The sequence below is a fragment of the Myotis lucifugus genome, unplaced genomic scaffold (genome assembly GCF_000147115.1).
Source record: "Myotis lucifugus unplaced genomic scaffold, Myoluc2.0 scaffold_101, whole genome shotgun sequence".
In the NCBI taxonomy this organism is placed as follows: domain Eukaryota; kingdom Metazoa; phylum Chordata; class Mammalia; order Chiroptera; family Vespertilionidae; genus Myotis; species Myotis lucifugus.
The window spans coordinates 3606921-3632351 of NW_005871149.1; the positions used below are offsets into that span (position 1 = coordinate 3606921).

The 25431-nt window shown below is 62.6% G+C and overlaps 1 protein-coding gene across 4 annotated transcripts; it reads right to left on the reverse strand.

Annotated features, from left to right (window-relative positions):
- Positions 1–1576: 1576 nt before the first annotated feature.
- CELSR2 (cadherin EGF LAG seven-pass G-type receptor 2) lies at positions 1577–25312 on the reverse strand. Of its 4 annotated transcripts, none has more exons than XM_023757092.1 (34): positions 22172–25312; positions 17028–17675; positions 14961–15183; positions 14439–14554; positions 14171–14259; positions 13660–13817; positions 13123–13286; positions 12853–12978; positions 12342–12508; positions 11775–12062; positions 11494–11668; positions 11134–11275; positions 10838–10958; positions 10269–10452; positions 9991–10092; positions 9189–9283; positions 8737–8946; positions 7898–8081; positions 7657–7785; positions 7391–7568; positions 7044–7211; positions 6830–6956; positions 6538–6738; positions 6065–6239; positions 5632–5744; positions 5409–5488; positions 5193–5319; positions 4964–5086; positions 4232–4359; positions 3928–4016; positions 3627–3818; positions 3321–3488; positions 2975–3209; positions 1577–2684 (listed from the first exon to the last, which is right to left on the reverse strand). In XM_023757092.1, the coding sequence occupies exons 1-34, from the start codon at positions 24822–24824 to the stop codon at positions 2657–2659; spliced, it is 8106 nt and encodes a 2701-aa protein (XP_023612860.1). In that variant the 5' UTR covers positions 24825–25312; the 3' UTR covers positions 1577–2656. The 4 variants fall into 4 exon arrangements, with proteins under 4 accessions (XP_023612860.1, XP_014314527.1, XP_014314526.1 ...); XM_014459041.2 differs by having other exon boundaries at positions 1577–2288; positions 7391–7571; XM_014459040.2 differs by having other exon boundaries at positions 7391–7571.
- Positions 25313–25431: the final 119 nt, after the last annotated feature.

The following is a 25431-nucleotide window of genomic DNA, read 5'->3' on the forward strand; positions in this document are numbered from 1 at the left end:
AACCTAGTAGGCAGTGCCAACTAGGGAGGAGGCCTGCCTGCCACAGCAGTCCTTGGTCAGCTACCTGCTTCCTTCCTTCCCTTTGGTCTGGCTTTCTATTTTTCTCTATGCATCCACCCCTGCCCCCACCCAGTAGTAACAGGGGAAACCAACGTTTATGGACCTCTTGCTATGCACTGTGAACGGTTCTAAGCACTTTGTGTGTGTTAACTCATTTAATTCTCATAAAAGCTCAATTAGGCAGATGTTAGTATCATCCTCATTTTTCCGGCAGAGAAACTAAGGCTGAGAGATGAAGTCACTCAATCCAGTTCTTGGGTTTGTGTTCCTTTAAAAAAAACTTTTTATTTATTGACTTGAGAGAGAGAGAAACACTGATCTGTTGCATCCATGCATTCATTAGTTGCTTCTTGTATGTACCCTGACCGGGGATCGAACCTACAACCTTGGCATATCAGGACAACGCTCTAACCAAGGGAGCTACCCCGCCAGGGCCTGGGATTGTGTTCTTAATCACCACCCTTAACTGCCCCCCACCTCGTTTGTTAAACAGACCTTTGAAAAAACACAAAACTTGGGGATAGAAGAAATGTTGCGGAGGACACAGTTGTCTTGGAGTATGAGCAGCTGCTTCATTTCCATTGGGAAATAAACACCCAACGTGGCCCAGAGAAGTAGCGTTAGGAGGTGCCCTGTCACTAAGCACCTTGAAATTCCCACCAGCCTCTCAACTCCGCCCTCCCTGTCTCCTGAATTCTGCCTACAGGGTGCAAGCCCTGGGGGTTTGGGCTGGAAACCTGCCTGCTCCGCCAGCCTCCTCTCCAGCTACACAAGTCCCTTCTCGCGAAAATGATACTCTCCCGCCACATCTTCCTTGGAAATGCCGTGTTGATGAGGCTATTTGGGGAGCATGCTGGGATGTTGGTAGCGCGTCTAGCTCACACCAGCCACTTGTTGTCTGATTCCCTGACCTCCTGGTCCTGCCTGCTCTTATTTTTAAAGGCCAGAAAGATGAGCACCGCACCGAAGCAATAATGACAGCGCTCAACCCGCACAGAACTAGTTTATTCAGTAGTATGGGAAAATGGAAAAAATAAAACAACAAAAACAAGCACAAAACCCTACGATATTTACAGTAACAAACTGTACAATCTGATGGTTAATGTCAAGTTAGCATCCAGCATCTTTGTATTTTTTTAAGTCAAGTCATCAGTAGTGAAAACCAGTGACGTGTTTAACCCTTTGCAGGAATTACTGAGGGGAGAGGGGAGAAACTGGGGCAGGAAAGCCAGAGACCAGCCTTACACATGAGAAACAGGAGCTTTTTCACCTGCTCCAGAGGCCAGTCCATGACAAGTCTGGATTACATGCTCAGCAGAAACGGTGACTCACATGAGTAGCAGTTGGCAAAACCGAGGAGGGGGAGGAGGGGCAGGGAGATGACAGCCTGGAGCAAGGGGAAGGGCCTCGGGCCCCATGCCAGGACTGCAGGGCACACACCCAACCTGTAACAGCCACATCAGACCCCCTGGGACCGGATACCAACCCATCCCCACACACACACAAAAAAGGCAAATAAATAAAAAATATATATTAACTCTCTCTTCGCAGGGAGCTGGGGCAGGGGGAGAAGGAGAAAGAGGAACAGGACCTGGTCCTTTGAAGAAGAGAGCCAATTCCCAGAAGGGGTTAAAACTAGAACATGTCTCAGAGGCCACAGCAGCTGAGTGGGGTCGCCGGCCTGATCTTGGGAGGACCTCAGAACCCAGACTTGGGGCCGATGCCGGGAGCGACTGAGCCGGCACTGTGTTCACTCTTCTCCCCGTCCCACCCACACAACAGCAAAGAAGCGCAACTGAACGTGACTGGCCTTCCCCACGCGGCGTGCGGGTCTGGCAGGGAAATGAAGCACTTTTGGGTCAGCGAACTGAGCAAACGCCTGGGCTGCAGCGCGTAGCCGAGTCCAGGAAAAGGAGAGGAGCAGGGGTGGCCCGGCCGCCGCCCGGGGCACGGGTTCCCCTCAAAATGTGTTCATGCAGCATTTGGGGGTCCAGGGGCGCCGAGTCCTTCGGCTCCCTCTCCAGACGGGCTTCTTCAGTTCCTGGGAGGGGCGGCCAGGCGGGCCGGGGCAGCCTGCGGGGCTCGGTGCCCTGGGTGCGTGTGGCTTCGTCCTTTCCTTTTGGTGATGGCAAATGAGGGGCAGGCCCCCCCAAGAGTCCCTCTCCTCCCAGAGGCACAGCAGATGGGAAACCGAGGAGAGGCTGGGAGCCTCCTGGAGGTCCTATCCTCTTTGGGAAGGGAACGGGGAGTCAGTTTCCAGCGTATAAAAAAAATTAATCCCTGAAGTCATGAGAGTGGAGATCCTTTTTTAAATTTTTTTTTTCCTCTTTTCTGAAAAACTTTGTCTTGGAGATGTTGGCCCCAGGGGTCCAAAGTGCAGTGAGGGGCTGGTGGGGGAGGGAGTTGGCACTAGATGGCCTTGGGGGGGTGCCCCTCCCAGCAAGGCCCAGGCTCCTCAGATGGACGTTTCATCGCTGCTGCGGGCAGGCGGCGGGCGGCGGGGAGCGGGGGCAGGATAAAGCACAAGACAGGAGTGGGCATGAGTGCCGCTGGGGAAGGCAAGGGAGCCTGGGGTGTAGGAACCACCGGCCCAGGGTTAATGCAGGAAGTTAAAGAAGAGGAATCTGGAGAGGCAGGAAAGGAAGCGACAGAAAAGGCAGACGGAGGGTTAGTCGGAGCAGAGGAGACAGCGAGAAGCTTCCACCAGAAGAAGGAAACAGAAAAGCAGCCCAGCTCCCCACCCTCCCGCTCTGCCCGATGCCCACAGGGCACTGTGGTTTGTGGGCACGTCACCGTCAGGGAGCTGGGCCACACTCCGCCTGTTCGTCCTCTGAATGCCAACCAGAGCCGGCTGGGGAGCTCCGAGCCCAGCCGGGGCCTCTGTACCCCGTCCCGCTCCCCCGGCCACACTCACTCGGAGCCTGACGAGTCCTCGTCCACCGTGCCCGCCTTGATGCTCATGGCGATGGGCATGACCCCGTTCAGCTGCTCCTGGAGACTCTGTCGGGGTGGTGGGCGGGGAGGGGGCCCGCCTCGGCTGCCCTCGCTGGCCGAGGAGCCCCGAGAAGACGCCGTGCCCTGCTCCAGGGGCAGCCGTAGGAGGCTGCTCTTCTCGCTGATGGTGGGCAGACACTTCTTCTTGAGGATGCCTGTGGGCCAGGAGGGCAGGTGCCATGAGGAGCAGGTGGTGAGAGGACGGGGCGACCCTAGCGAGCCCCACCAGCCGCAGGGCAAGTGTGGGGGGGGAGGCTGCCACTCACCTTTGTGAGGTTGGGCAGAGAGGCCTGGAAGGGGGCCCAGGGACCCCTCCCACGCCAGGGCATCTCCATTCTCCCGAGGACGCTCCTCAGAGGCCCCATGGCCACCGCTCTCCTTTGCTGTGGTCCCAAAGTCCGGCCAGGGGGCCTTCCCGGGCCCCGAGACCCCGTCTGGTGGAGGAAGGAAGTTGATGAGTCCCAGAGAAGGCAGACAGCTGAGAGTCACCGCCCTCGTGTTGCCCCCCCAGGAATCCCAGGCCCTCTGCCCGCCCCCTTGCCCCAAAGGCCACAGCCCTGGCGCCGGCCCACCCTTGGGGGTGCTGTGCAGGGGCAGCCTCTCGGCCCCCGGTCCCAGCAGGCTGTCCCAGCCCGGCTCTCCAGGGAAGGCGGCCACCGCCTCCTCCTCCTCCTCCTCCTCGCTGTCCGATGAGTGGGTCGAGGCATAGGAGCCGCTCTGGTCATCTTCTAGGGACAGGTCACTGTCGGAGTCTGTGTCAGGGTCTGGGAGGGGGAGAGAGCTCAGAGCCGGCCCACCTGCCTCTGACCACTCTCAGTGGAACCCAGGCAGCTGCACCCCCACCCGACTAGCCGTCAGGGCCCCCGTCCTCACCATGCTGCTGGTCTTGACCTTCCAGGAATAGGCTGCTGGGGTCCCCCAGGCCAGGGGGCGCCTGCCCAGGGTTCAGTGTGGACTCCTCCCTAAGAAGACAAGGTCATGCTGGCCGGGTCAGCCTGTGCCTTGCCCAGGGTCCCGTTCTCCTGGGTTTCCCAGTTCTGCCCTGTGTCCCTTACCGTTAACTCAAGCTGCCACCGGGTCAGCCTCGGTGCGCGCTCCCAGCAGCCGGCTGGCTGGACCTGGCATGCACAGGGCTCTTTTCCCCCCTCCTCCCCCCCTCCCCGGTCACCGGGCTCACCTCAGCAAGAAGGGGATGTAGCTGGGCTGACTCTTGCCCGAGCGGCTGGCGCTGTGCAGAGAGCCGACCGAGTCTCCGTAGGGCTGGTACAGCCGCCCATCCGCATACGGGCTGGGGCAGTTGTAGGACTGGATGGGGAACAGAGAGGTCAGTGAGTGGAGGAGCAAGATGGTGGGGGGGGTCCTAGGCTGGAAGCAGAAGAGCTGGGGGAGCCTGCCCCAAGTCCCACCTCCCACACCCCACGTCTGGAAGAGAGAGGCCCACATCTCCGCTGCCTCCCACCGCAGGGCCGAGTAGTGCTTGTGGCTCTGCCATCGCTGTGCCAGTCCTGTGCACCCCGAGCACCCCGGACTCGGCTGTATACGGGCTTGTCGGTAAGAGACGGCACTAGGAGCTGTCTCCTGAGAGCCTCCTGGGAGACGCGGAGAATTTACCAAGCCCAGGGGGTTCTCAGGTGTTGGGCATTCAGGACCTGATTACCTGTCCTGGCCACTTCCTCACCTGATTCTTCCAAACTCCAGGCCCTCTCTCCCAAGTCAAAGCCCCCCTCCCCTCAGGCCCCCCTCTTCCCAGGCCACACATACCACTCTACCACCCCTTCCTCCTTCCAGGAAAGAATGTAGGGATGGAGAGAAAGTGGGACCAAAGCACAGAGAGCAGGCTCCTGGGGCCTCGTGCCTCTCCCCCGACTCCCCGAGAGCCCTCCTCCTCCCTGAGCCCTGGGCCCCTCACCGAGGTCAGGGTAGACTTGGTGGTCAGAGCAGGGTCAGGGCTGGGCTTACGGCTGCAGGCAAACTTGAGTGCTTTCCGGACCTCCTTGCTAAGCACCACGTAGGAGAGGAAGATGAGGGGGCCCTGGCAGGCAGGAGGCAGCAGCTGTGTCAGTGCCCATTGGAGCACCCACAGCCCCGCTCCCCCTCCTGTCTCCGTGGGGCTCCCCCAGGCACGGGCGGCCGGGTACCTGGATGCAATTGCAGGCAGCGAAGAGGTAGTGGAAGAGGAGAGTGTCGCTGTTGACGGAGAGCAGAGCCAGCAGCCACGCGGCACTCAGCAGCAGCAGGACAGCAAAGGAGGGCCTGAGGCCCGAGCTGGGGAGTGGGGCGGACTGTGAGTGAGGCCAGCATGCGGCCTCCCAACGCCGCCCATCCACTGCCCGGCACCCACACCCTGTACTCACACAGGGCCCTTCTTCTCAAAGCCCTGCCGGTGGGCAGCACAGGAGGCCCGGGCCGCCAGGATGTACAGGAAGACACTCATCTAGCAGGGGAGGGGGAGGCACGAGGGATCATCAGGGGGCAGCCAGCTTCCACCCACAGGGCCCGGCAGCCTCAGTGTTAGTGTTTCCAACGAGGATCTGAGGACTCAACTTACCCCCCCACGCCCCCCATTCCAGCACTCACCGAGACAGCGAAGGCCACGGGGCCAGCGAAACTCCAGATGAGGGTGTCGTAGATGGAGAGCCAGCAGAAGTCAGGGTTCCCATAGCCCTCGGGGTCCAGGCCCACGGCTAGACCTGGGAGCACGGGGACAGCAGCAGGGGAAGGGGTGGTCATTGCTGGGAAGCAGTCGGGCCGTCAAGTGGGCTCACAGGGCCAGGCACAGAAAGTGACAGGTGCTGCCCCCATCGGTCCATGCCGTCCCCTCCGGCACGGGGGACCCAGCCCCCGCGTGGGGGCTTCAGGGACTGGGTTCAACCAGAGGGACACCGATGGAGAACCTGGCCTGGGGCATCGGGATGTGGCGCCTCTGGGCCTGGGACATGGTGGGAGAATGCAGCATGACGATGGGCCGTGAAGGGGTGTGGGACCTCGAGGCCCGGAACGGGTGGGGTACCTGTGATGAAGGCGGGCACACCCCAGCCCAGCATGTAGTAGAAGCGCATGGGGCCGGCATTGACGTCGCGCACCTCGGTGAGCGCCCGGTACAGGTGCAAGGCCTCCAGCAGAGCCCAGGAGAAGGTGCAGAGGAACAGGAAGTGCAGCAGGATGGCGATGACTGTGCAAGCGAACTGAGGGCCGGGCCAGGTCAGGCCGGGCACCCCAGGCACCCCCCGAGCGCGGCTGCCGCAGAGGGGGACGGCCTGGGTGTCGGGGGTGCTTCAGGGGGAGTCTGGGCCAGAGGAAGGTGTTTCTAGGGTGCTAGGGGAGTAAGGGAGCTAGAGAAGAGGAAACCTGGGCCAGGCCGGGCTGGGCTCTTGGACAGTTACTGCTGCAGGAGCAGGTTGAGGTGGGTGGGGGGTGGGGAGGACTCATCGGGAGCCTGCGAGCTGAGAATTAGGGGGGGTTGGGTGAGGAGGGACATCTTACAGGGAGGTCAGCCTGGTTGATTCCCAGGAGGAAGACCAGCTGAGCCAGGCCCAGGGCGGCAGTCAGGTTCCGGCGGATGCCGTGCTGGTTAGAGCGCAGGGCACGCAGGAGAGTGAGGAAGAGGAAGGTGAGCAGCAGGGCAGCCAAGGTGACCCCTAGGGCCACGTACGTCAGCGTCTTCAGCGGCAGGATCTCCCCGTTCTGCGGGGTGGGTGGCAAGGGGCGGGGGGGCATTAGGAAGAGCAGTGCCCGGGCTCCCACCCCAGCTCCGCGGGCACCCCTGCGGGCCCACCTCCCGTCGGGACACATCCATGAGCACGGCGAAGCTCGTCATGTGGTTGCACTGGCAGCTGACGTGGCTCTCGTTGCGGAAGACGACTTCGCAGCCTCGGGCCGACCAGCCGCCTGTGCCACTGACCCTGCGGGAGGGAGGCAGGGTCAGGAGCCTGGGGGTTGGGATGCCCAGAGGCCCCCAGCCTCAGGGGGGTCGGGCAGTGCAGGCTCACAGGATCGAGTGGTTCCAGAAGACACAGATGGGCTTGGTCCGCTCCTCCGTCTCCAGCAGCCGGAACTGCACGGTGACGGGCTTGTCCAGGGCGCGGGGCAGCAGCTCTTCGTCGTCATGGACGCTGATGCTCACCACAGGCGTGTTGATGACGGGGCGCTTGGGAACCCTGATGCGGGGCAAGCGGGTCCACCATCCCCATGGGGGTCGGTAGTTGTATGACCGGGGCACGCCCCTCACCGCTGAGATGTCCCCCACAACCCCTGGTCCTGCTCTGAGTCTCAGCACTCCCCCACCAGCCTGCACCCCAACCCCCACCCTCCTACCCTGGTCTCCCCAGCCACTCACCTCAGGCTGCGCTTGTCCGGGTCATAGTTATGGGGCAGCAGCCCGGCCAGGGTGCGGTAGATGATGACACTGGCCACGGCCTCGCCCTGGCTCAGCTCCGGGTGCCGCCGCTGACGCCGGGCCAGCTCCTCGGGCTCCTGGGCCTCCCCGGGGCCCGCGGGCCTGACCACGGTGGGTGCTTCTGGGATAGGAACACTGTCCACTCAGCAGGGCCCTGCACAGCCCCCCCAGCCTGGCCCCTGACCCACCCTTAGGCCCCCACTGACCTCTGAAGACAGACTCGGGCAGAATGACCGTGGTCTCAAGGTCCGGGGGCCGCTCCCCCCTCAGCGCCTCGTAGCGGGGCAGCTTGGCCCCCGCGAAGTTCCCCTTGTCCAGGCGAACCACGGAGATGACTAGGGAGGGGGCGCAGGTCAGACCGCGGTGAGGCCGGCAGGGCCCTGGCAGGGCCACCCTCGCCAGGGACTCTCTCGGCAAACCCCTCCCCGCCTCAGGCAGCAGCCTCACCGATGTTGGGCGTGACGATGGTGAAGGGGCTGAGGTAGGTGTGCCGCATGTTCTGGGCCAGCGCGCTGGCGTAGGCCTCGTAGTGCTGCAGCAGCCAGGCGGTGCCGCCCTCCGTCTGCTGGATCAGCTCCCAGTGCCGCTTGTTGGCCGCGTCCAGGAGGGCACTGCCCACCCGCAGCAGATTCTGGGGGTGGGCATGGTCACGGTGGGCTGTGCCCGCAGCCCCCCACCCCTCATCCCCACTACCAGGCGCCAGCCTGTGCCTAGACCAGCCCTGGCTCCCTACCCACCTTCCCTTCCTCATCTCTCCGAGCTGCCCAGGCCCTGTGCCTAGGCCCTACCCTGGCACTGTGGGCAGAGAAGCCTGGTCAGACCAACCTCCAATACAAACATTATTGTTTATGGGCACCTTGCTACGAAAAGCATTGGGGCCCAGCCGGCGTGGCTCAGTGGTTGAGCGTCAACCTATGAACCAGGAGGTCATGGTCCAATTTCCGATCAGGGCACATGCCCAGGTTGCAGGCTCTATCCCCAGTGGGGGGTGTGCAGGAGGCAGACAATCAATGATTCTCTCTCATCACTGATGTTTCTCTCTCTCTCCCCCTCTCCCTTCCTCTCTGAAATCAACAAAAATATATTTTAAAAAATAAAGAAAAGGAAAGCATTGGGAAGAGGTGTTCTAAGTGACCCAGGTGCTGGGTCCTGGCTCAGGAGGTCTCACGCCAGCTGGGAGCTGCCCAAAGGCGGGGCGGGGAGAGCTCTGGACACTGCCCTCAGGAGCAGACTCACTCAGAGACCCCTCCTCACTATGAGGCACCCCTGCCCCCTCGGAGCCCCACCTCAGTGAAGTGCACGTCCTGGGTGGCCGACAGCCCGAAGCCCCGCTGGGCGCTCTCGTGGGCCAGCAGCCGTGTGGCCAGCTGGTAGGCCACCTTGACATCACTGCCGAAGTAGCCAGCCGTGTGCTGGGTGGCGTTGCGCAGAAGCAGGGCCAGCCGCTGGGAGCGCCCGGAGTCCAGGCCCGACTCGTTTCGCTGCAGCCGCTCAGCCTAGGACGGAACCAGAAGGGAGGGGAGGACAGGGGCTCAGCGCAGGACGGTGGCAGAGAGATCCCAAGAGGGCAGAACTGGAGTGCAGGGGCCTCAGCCAAGGGGAGAAACGGCCTCTCCAAGTCGGGGCCTCAGGAGGCAGGAGCTCGAATCCCAGAATCCCTTTCTCAAAGTTGGGCGGGCCAAGTGAGACTGGGCAGGGGAAGGGGAGGGAGGAGGTGGCCATGAGGAGGTTCACTTACAAAGCCCTTCAGCTCTGAGAAGGTGAGTGAGGTGCAGTTGAAGAGGTTTGGGGGGAGCCACCCCCTGTGCTCGTCACAGTGGCGCACAGCAGTCCCTGGGGAAGGAAGCCAAGAGGGCTGCCTCAGGAAGAGAGCCCAGGAGGCCACTGAGACCTCGTGGGCTAGAGACGGGAGACAGGCAGACAAGGCCCTGCCCTCCTGTAGCCCAGGTGAAAATGGAAGGACAGTGTGCAGAACACTAAAGCCAAAGGCTTGGCCAGATGAACCTAAACAAGGGCTAAGGAGCACGGGCGCATAGCCTCCTTGAGCCCCCCAGTGTCCCTGCCCCCCTCCAGCCACCACCTTCTGCTCTCAGCCATTCTCTGCTTGAGAACTCTGCTCATCATCAATCCGAGGACCAGCACCAAACCCCATCCCGGGCTGGGTCCCCTGGGACAGCGCCCAACATCCCCTGCTCCCCAGACCATGTTGAGTGGCATAACTCCAAAACCAGGTGATGAGCTCAGGCTGAGAACCCTGTGGGGTTCATCTTTGAATCCCCAGCACCCAGCCCTGTGCTGGGCACACTGCAGGTCTCTCAGCACTTGTGTTAAGAGTCCAAGATGTAGGCGCCATTCCCCTGGGCACCCTTGGGAGCAGAGGAACCATGATCCAGGGAAGGATGGGACCTGGAGTCTCCAGGACCTGGAAGCCAGAAAGGGGGTCCCGGGATCTGCAGCCAGGGGCTTTCCGCCCTCACCCCACCAATGAGAGGCTAAGTCCTCCATATCACATTCTAGGCCTCAAGGCCTTCCGCACGTACCAAAGGAGCCTTTGGGGCAGGGGGCAGCAGCAGGCAGCCCGAAGCGGGTACGGGGCCACCAGATCCCCGCCTCGATGGCCCGTGGGCAGCTGTCGTAATTCACTGCAGGGAAGCACACACGGTCACCGGGAGCAGATCTCCCCTGCAGCTCTGCCCAGGCTCCCCAGCCCTCCCTCAGCATCCTCGGGTCTATCACCAGGGTCTGCTCCTGGCCTCCCTGGGACACCAGGACCTGGCACACCGTGAGGAGGGCCACCCACCCGTCGAGGGAGCCCCACCTTCACAGCCATTGGTGGTGACCTCAGCAAAGGGGTTGTCACAGCGGTCGCACTGGCGCCCAATGACCCCCGGCTTGCATGGACACTGGCCGTCCTCAGGGTCACAGACTCGGGACAAGGAGCCCGTGGGGTAGCAGTCGCACAGGAGGCAGGTGGGGCTGCCAGGGGGGCGGTAGTGGTTCTCCTGGGAGGGAGGAGGGGGAGAGGGTTTCTGGCTCAGGCTCTCTGCTGGATGCTCATGGATCCTTTCCGCTGTGGCCCCTTGGAGAGAGGCTCCCTGACCTCAGGCTCCCCCAGCCCCAAGAGTAGAATTCAAAATATTTAACTGACAATGACCGGGAGGTTAGCCCGTCAGACACCAACCAGTCCAGCTGGCCCGGAGCTCCCTAGTTAAGTACTGGTCCTGGGTTCCCCAACCTCCCAGACACGTGAGGACTAAGAGCGACTTGCCCGCCGCATTAGAGCAAAGGCGCAGGGCCCGCAGTCTCTGCAGGAAGTCCTCCCCCATGGCCCCCTCCAGGGCCCGGGAGGTGCAGAGCAGAGGTCAAGGCCTCGGTCGGGGCTGTCACCTTGCAGTGGCACTCGCCGCTCGTCTTGTTGCAGTCTGGGTCGAAGCCTTTGCTGACATCACAGTTGCACGGGCCGCACGTGGGGTGCCCCCACCACCCTCGGGGGCAAGGCTGGTCGATCCTGCAGAGAGGGGCCCAGGCAGGCATGAGCTCCCTCTGCCATTCTTGCCTGGCGTGGCCCTGGGTGGCCCTTCTGACCCTGGCTGCCACTTAGCCAGGTTCTCAGTGCTCCGAGGGACACACCGGAGGTAGGGAGTAGCCACTGGGACCTGCTACTGTGTGCCCGGCCCACTTACCTGGTCTCACAGTATGGCCCAAGGTAATTTGGGGGACACTCGCAGGTGTAGCCGTGGGGGGCGCTGGGCTTTCGGGTGCAGGTGGACTGGTGCTCACATGGGTTCAGGTTACACACATTAGTACAGTTGTCACCATAGTAACCTGGGACCAGAAGGACAGGCGAGGCTCAGTTCCCACCCACCCCCAGCACTTTCTTTATCCGTCTCCTTCCACTGTGAGCATCATACAGCACTGGCTCTGCAGTGCAGGAGACTGAGGCTCAGAGACGTGACGTGATTGGCCCCAGGTCACACAGCAGAGCCAGACGGAGACCTCGGGCACCTGCTGACCTGCCCCATTTCCCTGGGTCCCTGGCTCACCTGGATCACAGCTGCAGGAATAGCTGTCCCAGTCGTCGCTGCAATAGCTGTTGGCAGGACACGGGTTCGAGTCACAGGGATCTGGCAGGCTACAGCCCGGCTCCACATTGATGCTTTCCCCGCGGCTGGGATCCAGGCTGCTAACACCCTTGGGTGTCTCGCTCACCCGCACACCCTGGGAAGGACAGGGGCAGTGTTGGCCCCCGGGGAGCAGGCCTCCCGGTGGTGGTGGGGGGCAGTAATGGGGGGCGGTGGCTGGGAAGGCCGGGGAGGATGCTCACCTGCAAACAGCCCCGGAAGCCTCGGGCCACACCGCTGGCTGGCCCAGGCACTCCTCCCACCGTAATGTTGCTCAGGTGCAGCCCGTGCAGCCGGGGGCCCAGGTTTCCCTCTGCCCGCTGCTGCCCATAGTCGAAGGACAGGATGGCATGGCCAGGGCCCCCGCTGGCTCCGAGCGCCAGCTGTGCATGGTGCCAGTCGCCATCATTGGCCCGGCCCGGCTCCAGGCGGAGAGAGGAGGCCTGCAGGCCCGTGCCCTCCACGCTCAGCACGACGTGGCCCTCCCGCAGCTGGCAGAGGGAGGAAACACAGGAGGGTCATCAGACCACCTTGACTGGCTCTTCTCCAGCCCACCGTCCCCCTCCTGGACGGGCAAACCCATCCTGCTGCCCCACTGAGGCCAGAGGACAAGGTGTTATTTCCTTCGGGGCCAACAGATGGCAGCAGTGACCCACCAAACCGATCACCTGCCTTTTCATTTCCAGGAAAGATCCCTCAGACCAGCCCCCTGGAGGCTGCAGCAGCCCCGGCCAGGGCCCACCGCCCCCTGCCCTCCCTCCGTGCGTCACCTGCAGGGTGATGGTGCTTCGCCCCCTGGTGACGGCCTGCAGTAGGACACCGTCGGCCTGGCGTGTGCGGAACATGAGGCTGAGGTGCCAGGGCTGGGAGATGGGCAGCGAGAGGCCATGCCAGGTCACCAGGCTGCTGCCCAGGAAGCGCTGGGGGTTGGCCATTTCTGGGGAGGCAGATAAAGGCAGGCTGAGGGGCGGAGCAGACGAGCGCCTCCGGAGAGATGATGCTCCGTGGGGGCGGCCCCGTGGGAGGCAGGGCACTGCCTCTCCTGGTGCCCACTCCCTCGTCGGTCCCGCCCTCCAGAGCATTTACCTGCCCTGGGCCCGCCCCACGCTGTGCCCACGCCTGCCTATCACTGGGCCCTTTGTCTCCTGTGCTACCCTCTCAGGGCTCTGCCCAGACACGCTTTTCCACCCTCAGCCCCAGCTCGACAGGGCCCTGCCCAGTGCCTGTCCCTGCCAGGGTTCCCAGCGCTGTTGACAGCTCCGGGGCCTCGGCCCCTCCTACCCTGGGCACAGCTTTTGCCCCCGAAGCCCAGAGGGCACTCGCAGCTGAACGCATCCCACTGGTTCACGCAGGTGCCCCCGTTGTGGCAAGTGTTGCTGTCACACACATTCTTCTTGGAAGGGCAGCCTGGGATGGAGAGAAGGGGGCTCAGGCGGGGGTTCTGGGCCAGTGGCTGGAGGGGTTTGGAGACCCCGCATGCAGGTGTCCCAGACCAGGGATCTCCCCGCTGTGCACTGGGCTCCGGGCCTTGCCCCACCCGGGCTCGCATACCAGGCACCGTGCCGTTGTTGGCGATGAAGTCGGCCATGTCCACGTGCCGGCTGTCCACCTGCAGGTTCCTCATGCAGCCCACGAAGTGCCGCGTGCGGACAGGGAAGCTCTCGGGCAGGTCAGGCACCCCGCCCAGCAGCAGGGGCCCTGTCAGATCCAGAGACCTGGGGGGCGGGGGGGCGACAACGGGGTGCCGTGAAAGCAGAAAGGGCAGCGGTGGCTCTTCCTTCTCCCGAAACCCTGCCACTGGGCCCCAGAAAGGAAGGGCCTCGGGGTCCAAGGGGCCCTGCAGAGCAGCGCCAGGGGGAGGGGAGGCACCCCATACCCACCTCCTCTCCTCACCAATCCACAAGGCCCTGCTCTAATCCCCCAATCTCGCCTGCTCCTACCCCCAGAGAGCAGGCTGGGGACGCAAGGTGAGGGTGGCCCCCATCTGGATTGGTTCCCCTTCCAGGGCCCCCGAAGGCTTCCTCTCGACCGTCCCTCCCTGCCCAGCCTCTCACCCCACCCTGGCATCTGGCCCTCCCCCCTGCTTACTTCTTGCTGCCACCCTGGGTGCCCTGGGCAGCGCAGGAGTAGTTGCCCAGCACAGCTCCGAAGCGCAGGGCCACCCCTGTGTCACAGCCATCCACCGTCACCACGGCCACCTTCTGCTCTGATGGGCCCTGGGGGAGCCCTGTCTGGCCCAACAGAGGCTGTGGATGGAGAAGGACAGAGTGGGCAGGAGCCAACTAGGTTCGTGGGCCAGGCACAAAGACACTGGCGCACACTGACACCCCTTTGTGTCCACACATGTGCACACACGTGCAGTCACATGACTGATGAGCTTAAAGCAATGTCCATTGCGTTTGGCGAGCAGAATAGGGAGCATCTGGCACTACCCCCTGGAATGGAAATGCCCCAGCAAGGTGACAAGTGCCCACTCCTCTCCCTCCTTTCAGACAGACATGCCATGACCCACCCCCTGGGGACAGTGCCACCCAGGTCTGCGTGAGCACCTGAGCCAAGGGCAGGACCCGCCCACTCCCTAACCCCCTCCCACACCCACCTTATTGTAGTACTTCAGCTGTACTGTGTGCCACTGGCCATCGCTCACTCCCCCTGGCACAAACGGGGACACGGTGGTGGTGGACTCCCCTAGGGAAAGGACCCAGGTGAGCTGGGACGCCAGGTGAGGGCTGGGAATGGGGAGGGGGGGTGTGCCCATGCTTGGTCCTGGGCCCAGGTCTGGCTGGGAGAGTGGGGGACTTGGGGACAGGGGCCGAGAGGCATGGCGCCTCTGGGAGACGGGCAAGGACACAGGGCAACCAGATCACCTGCAGAGAAGGTGAGCTGGACCTGCTCCTGGATCACCTCGAGGGCCACAAAGTCATGCTTCTCGTTGAAGCGCCCGTTGTAGAGCAGCAGCCCGTCACGCTCCTTGGTGGCAAACCTGTGCGGGAGTCGGGGACGGGGGCAGGGAATGGGGCACCCATTGGCATGCCAGCTCCCCAGCCACCCAACTAGCCCTGGATCCTATTCAGTACCATCCAGACGGCTGACACTTCGGTCAAGGCCGTGGGCCATGGGGCTAGAATGTGGAAGATGAGCCCAAACCAGAACTAAAACCCTGGCCCGCTGGCTCCCCACCCCCGAGGGCTGGGTGGGAGGAGCGATAGGTGGGCCCTGGTGGGTGAGGAACGTCTGCTGGCAAAGTGCACAGGCAACTCCAAGTGCACAGACCTGGTTCTGCCAACAACCTGCACCCAGCACTCCCGCTGCCTGACCGCTCGTCTTCTCTGTAGAACAGGAGGCACCGGACTCCCACCATCCCCCCCGCCCCAGGCCCAGCCACTCACGAGAGGGCCAGCGTGAAGTGGAAGCGCTGGCGCAGGCCTCGGAAGGTGATGAAGGAGCGAGCAGGGAAGCTGCGTGTGGTCACCTGGCAGAAGGGCTTCTCGAAGTCTCCGGACGGGCAGTCGCACTTGAAGCCGCCGACCAGCAGGTTGACGCAGGTGCCCCCGTTCTTGCAGACGCCAGGGCTGCAGCGGCCTGAGCGGGCACTCACCTCACAGTGCTCACCTGGGCAAGAGGGAAGGCAGGGTGACGGCCAAGTCCCTGAGAGCAGGTGGGGGACTGGGGCTCCTCCCCACCAGGCGATACCTCCCATGGCCTCCTGTGACCCCACAGCACTCCCACACTCTCCCAGCACCCCTTTTCTCCCCCCATCTCCTCTGAGAAACCTCAGCCCTTCCCGCTGCTGTACCTGGCCCCCTGGACCGTTCTCACCACAACCCCATATACCACTCTCCTGCAAGTTCCTGAAGCTCCCCGGCCCTCCCGTACCCCTTTTGGGCCTGTGAGCTCCCTGATCATAAGGCCCGGGGCCCTAGTGGCCTTTGGTACCAAGCAAGCTGGGGGGTGTTCTGGCCCCTGCAGGGGTGAGTGTGCGCGGAAGGGAGAGCTGCAGGTCAGCGCAAAGCTGGTGCCAAACGCCTTCCTCCCTCCCTCCCTCCCACTGGTGCTTTTGTCCCGTCAGGCACCAAGATCAGTTTCCCTCCCTGGGGATGAGACCAGGCTTCCACTTGGATTTGTCCGAGTTATGGGGGACGTGGGGGGAGGGGGAGGAGGAGGGGGGGACTCCCCAGGAATGGGGCGGGGACCTCCCACCCTGAGCCCTGGGGTCCAGACTGGGACCTCTGTGCACGTGGGAGATGCTAAGGTGGGAACTGAGCACTGGGAGCGGACCAGGATTCAATGGAGGAGCTGAAAATTCCAATGGGAAAACCCACCCCTTTCTCTCCCTCCCCATTCCCAGATTCTAGAGATAGGTTCTCAGCTCCTGTGCCTAGTGACTGGCTCTTGTTTCCATGGAAACTGTTGTTCGCCTACTCTAAGCCCCCCCTGTCATCCTCCTGGACAAAGACTCCATTCCCCTCCCCCAAACCCACCCCTCCCCTCCCCCCCACCCTCAGCAGCAGCTGAGAGGAGTCAAGTCTGGGAAGTTCTGGGCAGGATGATGCAGCAGGGGAGGCGGTGGCGCCACTGCGGGCTGAGCCGTGGGCATGGCTCTGGTGGAGGGGGAGCCAGGCCTAAGGCACTGGGGAGGAGGGCCATGGGGAGAGGTGAAGGGGTGTCCAGATGAGAAACGAGGGCCTGCAGAGAGGGGTCAGGAGCACAAAGCAGAGGCAGCCAGCAGGAGAGCGACTGGGTCACAGGCCAACAGGGAGGCCTCCTGGGCAGGACCCTCTTTTATGCACCTGAGGAGGGTGGGGTTAGGCTGCTCAGGGTCACACAGGTGCAATGATCTGAAACCCCCTTATCCCCCACACCTGAGCCCCTCCGGTGTTCCCAGCTCTTCGTGCCTTCCCCTCAATGCCTGGGGAGAAAAGCACTCTGGGCAGGTAACTTACACTGTGGGGGTGGGGGGGGTGGGGGTGGGGAGGATCCGGGTGGAGGCCCAGCCTCACCTCTAATCAAGCTTCGAGGTGAGACCTGGAGCAAGTCACCGGATCTCAGCCAACATTTTCCATAGGCCAGCTCTTTCCGTGTATTAAATGAACTAAATTCATCCTCACAACCGCCAATGAAATGAACACTCACGGCTGCCACATGATGTAAGTAGCCTGATCATTGCCATTTTAAAATACTGAGGCACAGAGAGGTTAGGCAACTTGCTTAAGGACACACAGCTACTGGTGGCGAAGCTGGGATACCAACCCAAGCAGGTTGGCTCTGGAGCCAGCGCTGACCTCGGTGGCACTGCCTGGGGTGCAGGGGGTGGGGGGTGGAGAAGAAGGGCTCCCTTTGCTGCCTCCCTCCATAGGTCGGTGTAAAAGAGCGAGCGGGACGTGTGCATGGCCGGGGCAGCCTGTGCCTCGCTCTGGAAGAGGCTACGGTTACACACACCCCCGCCCCCGGCTCACCCGTGTAGCCGTCGCGGCAGAGGCAGGTGTAGCCGCCCTCGCGGCTGCGGCAGCGCCCGTGGGGCCCGCAGGGCCGCGAGTAGCAGAGGTCCACCTCGGTCTCGCAGTAGTCGCCCGTGAAGCCGGGCGGGCAGCGGCAGCGCAGCCCCCCGACGGGGTGGATGGGCCGGAAGAGCACGGACGAGGAGGCGATGAAGGGCGCCGAGGAGTCGAAGCGCAGCACCGACACGCAGCGCATGTAGTTCTCGCAGGGCTCGCGCAGGCAGATGTTGTCGTCGAAGGGCAGCACGCGCTGCGCCGAGATGGCCGTGAGCAGGCTGCGGTTGAGGTACAGGCGCTCCTGCAGGTCCTCGGAGGGCAGGAAGGGCGGCCCGCCCCCGGGCCCCGGCGGCTGGCCCACCGACAGGCTGACGTTGAGGATGTGGCCGCCGGGGGCGTCGGTGTCCCGCTGCACGTTGAAGACCACCACGTGGTCCGGGGGCGTGGCCAGCGTGGCCGCCACCGCCTGGATGAAGAGGCCCAGCAGCGGGGACAGGAAGCGCTCCGGGGACATGTCCTCCAGGCGCAGGGTGATGCTGTGCGTGAGCATCTCGTCTGTGATGATGGTGACGCGCAGGGCGCACTGGGCGGTCACACTGTGCACGCCATCTGCGGAGCAAGCGGGAGTGCACGCGGCTGAAATCCAGCCCGCGCTCTTGCATGGCTCACTTGCCAGGAAGGGTCTGGCTTTTTAGAGAAACATCGATGTGAGAGAGACACATCGATTGGTTGCCTCCCTCATGTGCCCTGACCCGGGCCAGGGATTGAGCCTGCAACCAAGGTATGTGCCCTTGACCTGAATTCAACGGGGACCCTTCAGTCCACGGGTCTACGCTGAGCCAAACCCGCTAGGGAGGGGCTCCCTTTTCTAATTGGCATAAAGGTGCCAAGGAGATATGCCACCTGTAGGCAAGTCACTCCGTGAGGATCGGCCCCCAGAGATGCATAGGATTCAATATTCAGAAGTGCTCTCCCACCCTAGCTGGTTGGGCTCAGTGGATAGAGTGTTGGCCTGTGGACTGAAGGGTCCCAAGTTCGATTCCTGGTCAAGGGCACATGCCTGGGTTGCGGGCTCGATCCCCAGTGTGGGGTGTACAGGAGGCAGCCAATCAATGATTCTCTCTCATCATTGATTTTCTCTTTCTTCCTCTCCCTTTCTCTCTGAAATCAATAAAAATATTCTTTTTTTAAAAAGTGCTCTTTCCCCAAACCCTCTGGTGTGAAGCATGGTGCATCTTTTAATGTCTGTGCACCTTCCTCTGCCCAAGCCATGGTCCTGCTCCCTCAGGCTTCCCTGCAGGAGAACTGTATTCTGCCTTTTTCTTACGTCTCCACAGGACCAGAGCACCAGGGGAGACCCACAAATCGAATCCTCCTGTCCCCTCAGACTCTATACCTCCACACTACCATAGCCCTGACCCTGGCTGTGCTCCCCCCTCCTCCACCACAGCAGAGAGTGGGGGATGAACTGGGTCAGTGGGCCACCCGGTCCTCCTCCCACTGAGCCCCATGGCTGCTTGGGCGCAGGCCACTATCCCCATAGCAACGCCCCACACAAAGCATTCTTCCCATCCAATTCTCTGGGCTGCTAAGGATACCCTGGGGGGGGGGGGGGGCTGCACCCCAGGAAATCCAGCTGAGCCACCTAGCCAGTGGCGACAGCACCCACTGCTCTGGTGCTCAGGGGTCTGGGGGGCACAGATGGAAAGGCCTGGGCAGCTGAGACCCTAGACAGAGCCCACTGGGCTGAAGTCTTCTCTGGCCCTAGGGCCTCTCACTCCTCATCGCCCACCTGGCTCGCCGCATTACACCAGGATGCCAGCCACACACTCACCAACGGCTACATACTAACACACTGCTGTCTCACTCCACCCACACGCCTAAGCCCAGCAGCGCCATACACACCTGAACACACAGACACACGGGAATGGACTGCATTTAGCTCGAAAATGCACGCTGCGGGTTAAGGGGAGGGGGTAATGGCTTGGCAGGGCGATAAGGAACATTCCTGTTTTCATTTCCTACAGAGGCCTGCACATAGTAGGTGTTCAGTAAATATTAAGATGTTGATGAGAATCTATTCAGTCTCCGTTGTGAAGAAACAGTTTTTAAAACACAGCAGGAGGGGCCCTGAGTAGATATAAAAAAGAACCCCCCAGCAGGAATGGGGCAGGAGGTGGCGTTTCTGGGGCCGGGTGAGAGTCACAGAGGGGTCCACCGTACAAATGGATTCTGTTTTCTGTTGTACCGACTGGAGGTGGCTGGCTACAGCGGAGGGCTCAGGTGAGGCGAGGAAGGCCATCTCAGCCATGTCTCAGCTCACTGCCCGCCTGTCCTCCAGCCTCGCGGCCTGAGGTTGGTTGCAAGGCCTGCTTGTCATCCCCCGTCTCAGCTCCTCCCACTCTTGTCTCAGCCTGTTCTTCCTACCTGGCCTCCCCAGCCACCTAAACTCACCTACTCCGGGAAGCCTGCCCAGATCTATTGGCCTCTGGCTCTGCTTCGCTCCCTCTTTCAGACCCCCCTGCACTCGGGTAGGATGTGGCACAGGACTCTTGTGTACCTGGGGCCTCTGCCTGGTGATTCCTTGAGGGGAGGGGCCCTTCAGGCAGAAAGCAGCCCCAGAGTCTACACAGAGTGCTCCACCTGATTAGGGCAGGGAGGGGACAGTCAAGGCCAAGGACCCAGAGAAACCTCACCACCACGCAGCCTGGAAACAAGCACTTCTTCCTGGGTTCCCCCCACCACCACCACCCCAGGCCCCGCCTATGCCCCTCGCCCACTGCGTCTCTGTTGCTTCCCATCTGGTCCACCATCTGTGGCCACCTGCCCCCTCTGCTATGGTCCCCCATCCCCAGCAGTTAGCCTACTGCTCTCTCCTTCCTTTTTGTTCCTCTCCCCTGCCTTGACCTGGGTCGCCCCTCAGATGCAATGGCTGTGGTGGGAAGAGGGGTGGGAGGTGCACTGCCTGAGGCATGCTCCTGGGCATGGCCTCTGACCCCAGGAAACACTACCTGCGCCCAGAGCCCAGCCAGCCACACCTGGAAAAGTGCCAGGGCCCAGACTGTGGCAGAATCAGACTCCAAGTCTCTCTTCCCCTGGCAGATGTGCCAGTGGAGTCTGCAGGCTGCAGAAGGCCTGCCCCTCTGGGCTGAGCGGGCCTTGGACAGGAGCCCCTGTGTGTCCTAGCAGAGGAAGAAAGGCAAGGAGGATGCAGGTCCAGGACAGCCAGCAGCCCGGGCTGGGGCAGCTGCGGCCAGTGGGCACAAGAGGGGGGAAATCAGAGAGGCAGCCACACGGAGACCAAACAGGGGAAGACAAAGGCTCAGGCAAAGAGCCTGCGACAGAGAAAGTGGGAAAGGAGAGACCAGCACAGGAGAAGGCGAGAGGGCACTGGAAAGGGCAGTGCAGAAGGGCCCCCATGGGCAGGGGCGGGAAGAAAGGAGAGACAAAGAACAAGAGAAGGAAAACAAAGGGGCAGTGGGAGTCAATGCCCCCTTACCCCAACCTCCATGAACTTTGGGGTTGCCGTGGCGACTGCCTCCCAGGGTCAGACCTGAGGGGAGAGGGTGGGGCTAGGGCTGGAGGGCCAGGGAGGCCTTCCCCTCTGTCAGAGGGGAGCCGAGGTCTGGGGCTCGGCCCTGATAGGAGCCCAAAGGCTGGGTGGGGCCTGCTCTGCCACCATCCCTCAGTGTCCTGCCTCACTGGCTGAGGGCAGGCTGGGGCAAGGACAAGAGGGAGCGGCTGTCCTTCCCACTGCCCGGCCTCCCAGCAGAGAGAAGGACACAGGATAGAGGAGCCCCAGCCTCCCACGCCCTCCTTTGGAGGGGAAACTGAAGCCTCGAAGGCATGGAGGCCTATTCATGACCTCTAAAAGCCCCCACACCCTGGCCACCAGAGGAATGGGCAGGGAAGTGTCTGTCCAGGAAGGACCATGATTTGGGAGGAGCTAAAGCCATGCCCTGCATCTCTCTCCTGCCTCTTCCTCCCTCGGGCCCACACTCCCCTCCCTGATATGTGTGGAGGGGGGTCCGTGATCAACCCATCCCCAGGGGCAGCCTTGTAACAAGGGGTCCTCACAGGAACCCAGTTGTTCCCAGGCTTGGGGAAGGGCTCTGCATCTGGCGCTCACTCCCCAGAGCTGATAGAAAAGATACAAGCCACCCCCACCCCACCCTCCTCCCCCTCCCCTTCAGTCCAGGGAGTCTACAGGCTGAGCGCTTGGCCAAGCAGCAGGAATGCCCCGTCTGGGTCCTGGCCAGGCTCCCACACTCCAGGACTCTGTTCTCTCCCCAACCGGATCAGGGGGCTCTGCCCTCAAAGGCCATCAGTCCCCTGGCTCATCCTGGTCCCTGCACCCCATTCCCAGAGCCCAGGCTGGTCCCAGCCAGCAGGGAAGGCCCGGTGTCCTCAGAGCAGCCTCTGGGGTGGCAAGGGGGCCCGGGAGGTCTCGGCCTGCCCCGGGATTCCCTGCAGCCCCTCCCCCAAACCGGACCGAACCAGGGCCTCTGACAGTGGGGTCTGTTTGGACAGAGACAATGAGCTCTGGCCTGACTTCCTGTGGGAGCTCTGAAGGGGGAGCCAGGCCTGGCCTTTCTGCCTGGAGGGAAAAGAATGCTGGAGACAAAGTCCCCCTCAGCTGGTGTGCGGCTCAGCTGGGAGCCAGAAGGGGCCCAAGAGGCCCCACAGCAGGGTCCTGACCCTGTGGCGGCAACCCTGTGCCCCACAGCCTCAGCTCCGTATGAGATCACAGGAGAATCCTGCTGGATGAGGGGTGCGGAAGGGGCCCACTGGCCTCTCTTCCCCTCCCCCAGCTCTTTGCCCCCCCCCCCCAAGTCTTGCACCCGCCTTTTTTTCACAATTCCTGGCAGCCACAGCCAGGGCAGCCTCACAAGACTTCCTCCAGCACGTCACAGGCTGGTGGGCAGGGGCAGCCAACCGAAGCAGCCCAGCTCAGCCCTGTGCACTAGCAGCCAGGACTCCTGGGGCTCCTTCCCAACCGGCTGCTGCCCCTCAACCTCCGTGCCAGGCACCAGGCAGAATGGGGGGGGGGTCAGGAGTTCTACCCTGGCCAGCCGCCCAGGCCCACCCCCTGGACCCTTCCTTACCTGACACCAGCACGCTCATGATGGCCTCCAGGGGCCGGTTGTTGTCCAGGGCCCGGCTCAGCCTCAGCTCCCCGGTGGAGGCATTGAGCAAGACCAGGCTGAGCTCGTTTCCCCGCTCGAAGCTGTACGTCAGGCTGTCTGAGACGTCGGGGTCGTGGGCAGGCACACGGCCGATGGCGCCCCCGGGGAAGCTGCTGGAGCGGTTGGTGACGTAGTTGTTGAAAAGGATCTCAAAGTTGCCCAGCACTGGCGGGTTGTCGTTGCGGTCAAGCAGGCGGACGTGGACGGTGGCCCGGCTCACCAGGGGAGCCGACGTGGCCTGGATGACCAGGATGTATTCAGGCCGGTCCTCGTAGTCCAAGTCCACCAGGGCGGTGAGCTCCCCAGAGAAGATGTCCAGCTGGAAGACCTCGGGGATGTTGCCCTCCACGATCTGGTACATGATCTGGGCATTGGTGCCTTCATCAGGGTCGGTGGCTGTGACCCGGGCCACGGCCAGCCCAATGGGGCTGTTCTCTTCCACGAATACATCAAACTCGTCCTGCTCAAAGACAGGCGGATTGTCGTTCACGTCCAACACAGTGACCGTCACTTCCATGGGCGTGCGGGCTGGAGGCATCCCCTTGTCCACGGCATAGGCCCGCAAGACGTACTGGGCCACGTTCTCACGATCCAGCCTCCGGAGTGTCCGCACAATGCCCGACGTGGACTCTACGATAAAGTCACCGTCGCCATCGTCACCCCCTTGAAAGGTGTAGAAGACCCTACCGTTAAGGCCAGAGTCACGGTCAGTGGCTGAGATCTGCAGGACGCTGGTGAAAGGGGGCGCGTCCTCATAGATGCTGCCCTGGTAGGAGTCACGCAGGAACTGAGGGGCGTTGTCATTCACATCATTCACCAGGATCTCCAGGTAGGTGGTGTCAGACTTCTGGGGAATGCCATTGTCTCGGGCGGTGATGGCCAGGGTGTAGGAGACCTGGTCCTCATAGTCCAGCTCTGCCTGCGTCGTGACGGCCCCTGTGTCTGCATCGATACGGAACTGAGGGATGCTGTCCTCCATAAAGTAGGTGATGCGGGCATTCTCACCTGTGTCCTCGTCCGTGGCACTGATCAGCACCACCGTGGTGCCCGCTGGCCGGTCCTCGTTAACATTCACCGTATAGTGGGAGCTCTGAAAGACGGGCCGATGGGTGTTGGCATCCGTGACGTTCACCACTACCTGCGCCGTGTCCTGCCGCGTGCCGTCGGAGGCAGTGACAGCCAGCACATACTGCCGCTCAAGCTTGTAGTCCAGCGGCAGCGCCAGGGACACCAGCCCGCCACCACTCTGGCTGGTAATGGAGAAGCGGTTCCGGGTGTTGCCGCTGGTGATCTGGTAGGTGATGACGCTGTGGGCATCGCGGTCCACGGCCGACACGGTCACCACGCTGGTGCCCACGGCTGCATCCTCGTTGAGCCGCACCGTGTACTCCGGTTGGGTAAAGGTCGGGTTGTTGTCGTTCACGTCCAGGATGGTCACGCTCACGCTGGCCGAGGCGGTGAGCGCGGGGGTGCCATGGTCTCGGGCTTCCACCCCAAAGCTGTAGAAATCCACTTCCTCCCGGTCCAGCTCAGCAGCCACGGAGATCCAACCGGTGCCATTGTTGATGGTGAAGGGGAAGTCGTGTCCAACCCCAGCGAGGCGGTACTCCAGGCGGGCATTGTCCCCAGCGTCAGCGTCGATGGCCTGGACGTGGAGAACCAGGTAGCCTAAGGGGACGCTCTCCAGGACAGTGGCCTGGAAGGGGGTGCTGACGAAGATGGGAGCATTGTCGTTGATATCGAGGACCTGCACTGTCACCAGGCCAGAGACGTTGGAGAGCGGGGGGCGGCCACCGTCCTGTGCCCGAACCCGTAGGGTGTACTCCTTAGTCGTCTCGTAATCCAGAGGGCTCACCACATCCAGAGCGCCAGTCTGGGCATCCAGGTAGAACTGTCCCCGAGCGTTGCCACTCATGATGCTGTAATGCACCAGGGCGTTGCTGCCCTTGTCTCGATCTGAGGCTGTGACTCTGAGTACCGGGGCCCCCGGGGCCACATCCTCCCGCACCTGCACCACGTAGCGCTTCTCACTGAACTGGGGGGCGTTGTCGTTGTCATCCTCCACAGACAGGAAGACAGAGGCTGTGGCGCTCCGTGGACCGGGGTCCCGACCCTGGTCACTTGCCTCCACCGTCAACTGGTAGGATTCCACCTCCTCCCTGTCCACGGGGCCACGCGTTCGGATCACCCCAGAACGAGGGTCGATCTCAAAGACGTCCGAGGGGCTGCCCCCGGGCCCCTCGAGCAGGCGGTACAGAATATTGGCATTGGGAGGGGCGTCGCCATCGGTGGCCCGGACGGTGAGCACCTCATAGCCGACCTCCAGGTTCTCCCTGAGGCTCTCCTTGTACTCCTGCTGCTCGAAGACGGGGTCGTGATCATTGGTGTCGGTCACCAAGATGGTGAGTGTGGCCAGGGCGCTGCGCCGGGGCATGCCGTGATCCTGCGCCGTGACCCTGAACACGTGGGTGCTCTTGGTCTCCCGGTCCAGCTCCTCGGCTGTGGTGACAGCGCCCGTGATGGGGTCCAGGGAGAAGAAGTGGTTGGAGCGGCTATCGAAGAGGGCATCCATGGTGTACTCCAGCCGCCCAGCCTCGCCCTCATCTGGGTCGATGGCCCGCAGGGAAGCCACAGGGGTACCTGCTGGCTGGTTCTCGGGCACCGTGGCCTGGTAGCTGGGGGGCTGGAACTGGGGGGCTGTATTCACATTCCTTTTCCGACGCCCACCCGTGGGCTCCTCTGCTGACCGTTCCCCTGCCCTGAGCCCTGGAGTCTGCACCAGCTTGCAGGACTGGCATCTCAGCCGTGGGGCCTTCAAGCACGGGTGCTCGTGGGGCAGGGTGAGCTTGCCCTGTGGGGAAAGGTGGCCTCCGACGCCCAGGAGGCGACAGCTCCATGGGCAGCCTTCGGGGGCCGGCGGCAGGGGGATGTGGGCCCCGGATTCTGGGCACCAGACCCTCAGCCCATCGTGGTGTGGCACCAGATGGCCAGTCAGCTCCGTCCCCGCGTCCCTGCAGCGGCTAGTGTAGAGCTAGAGGTTCGAGGCCGAGGCCGGACAGAGACAGCCTACCGGGGCGCGGCTCCCCGAAGAGCCGCGTCCTCCGGTCCCCAGGGTACGACAGGGCCCATCTTGGTCTCTCAGGAGCGGCGGATGCAGCTGTAGCGGCAGCTACAGCAGC

Bases quoted from the DNA above. Each gene is read 5' to 3' on its own strand.
- CELSR2 (XM_014459040.2), bottom strand. From the start codon at position 24,824: ATGGATGCCCTCTTCGATAGCCGCTCCAACCACTTCTTCTCCCTGGAC. The intron at 11,669-11,774 runs GTGAGCATCCTC...TGTCCTTCCCAG, and splicing joins GCTTCCGGGGCTGTTTGCAG to GGTGTGCGGGTGAGCGAGAC. The intron at 4,360-4,963 runs GTGAGGGGCCCA...TTCCCCATCCAG, and splicing joins CCAAGTCTACCCTGACCTCG to TCCTACAACTGCCCCAGCCC.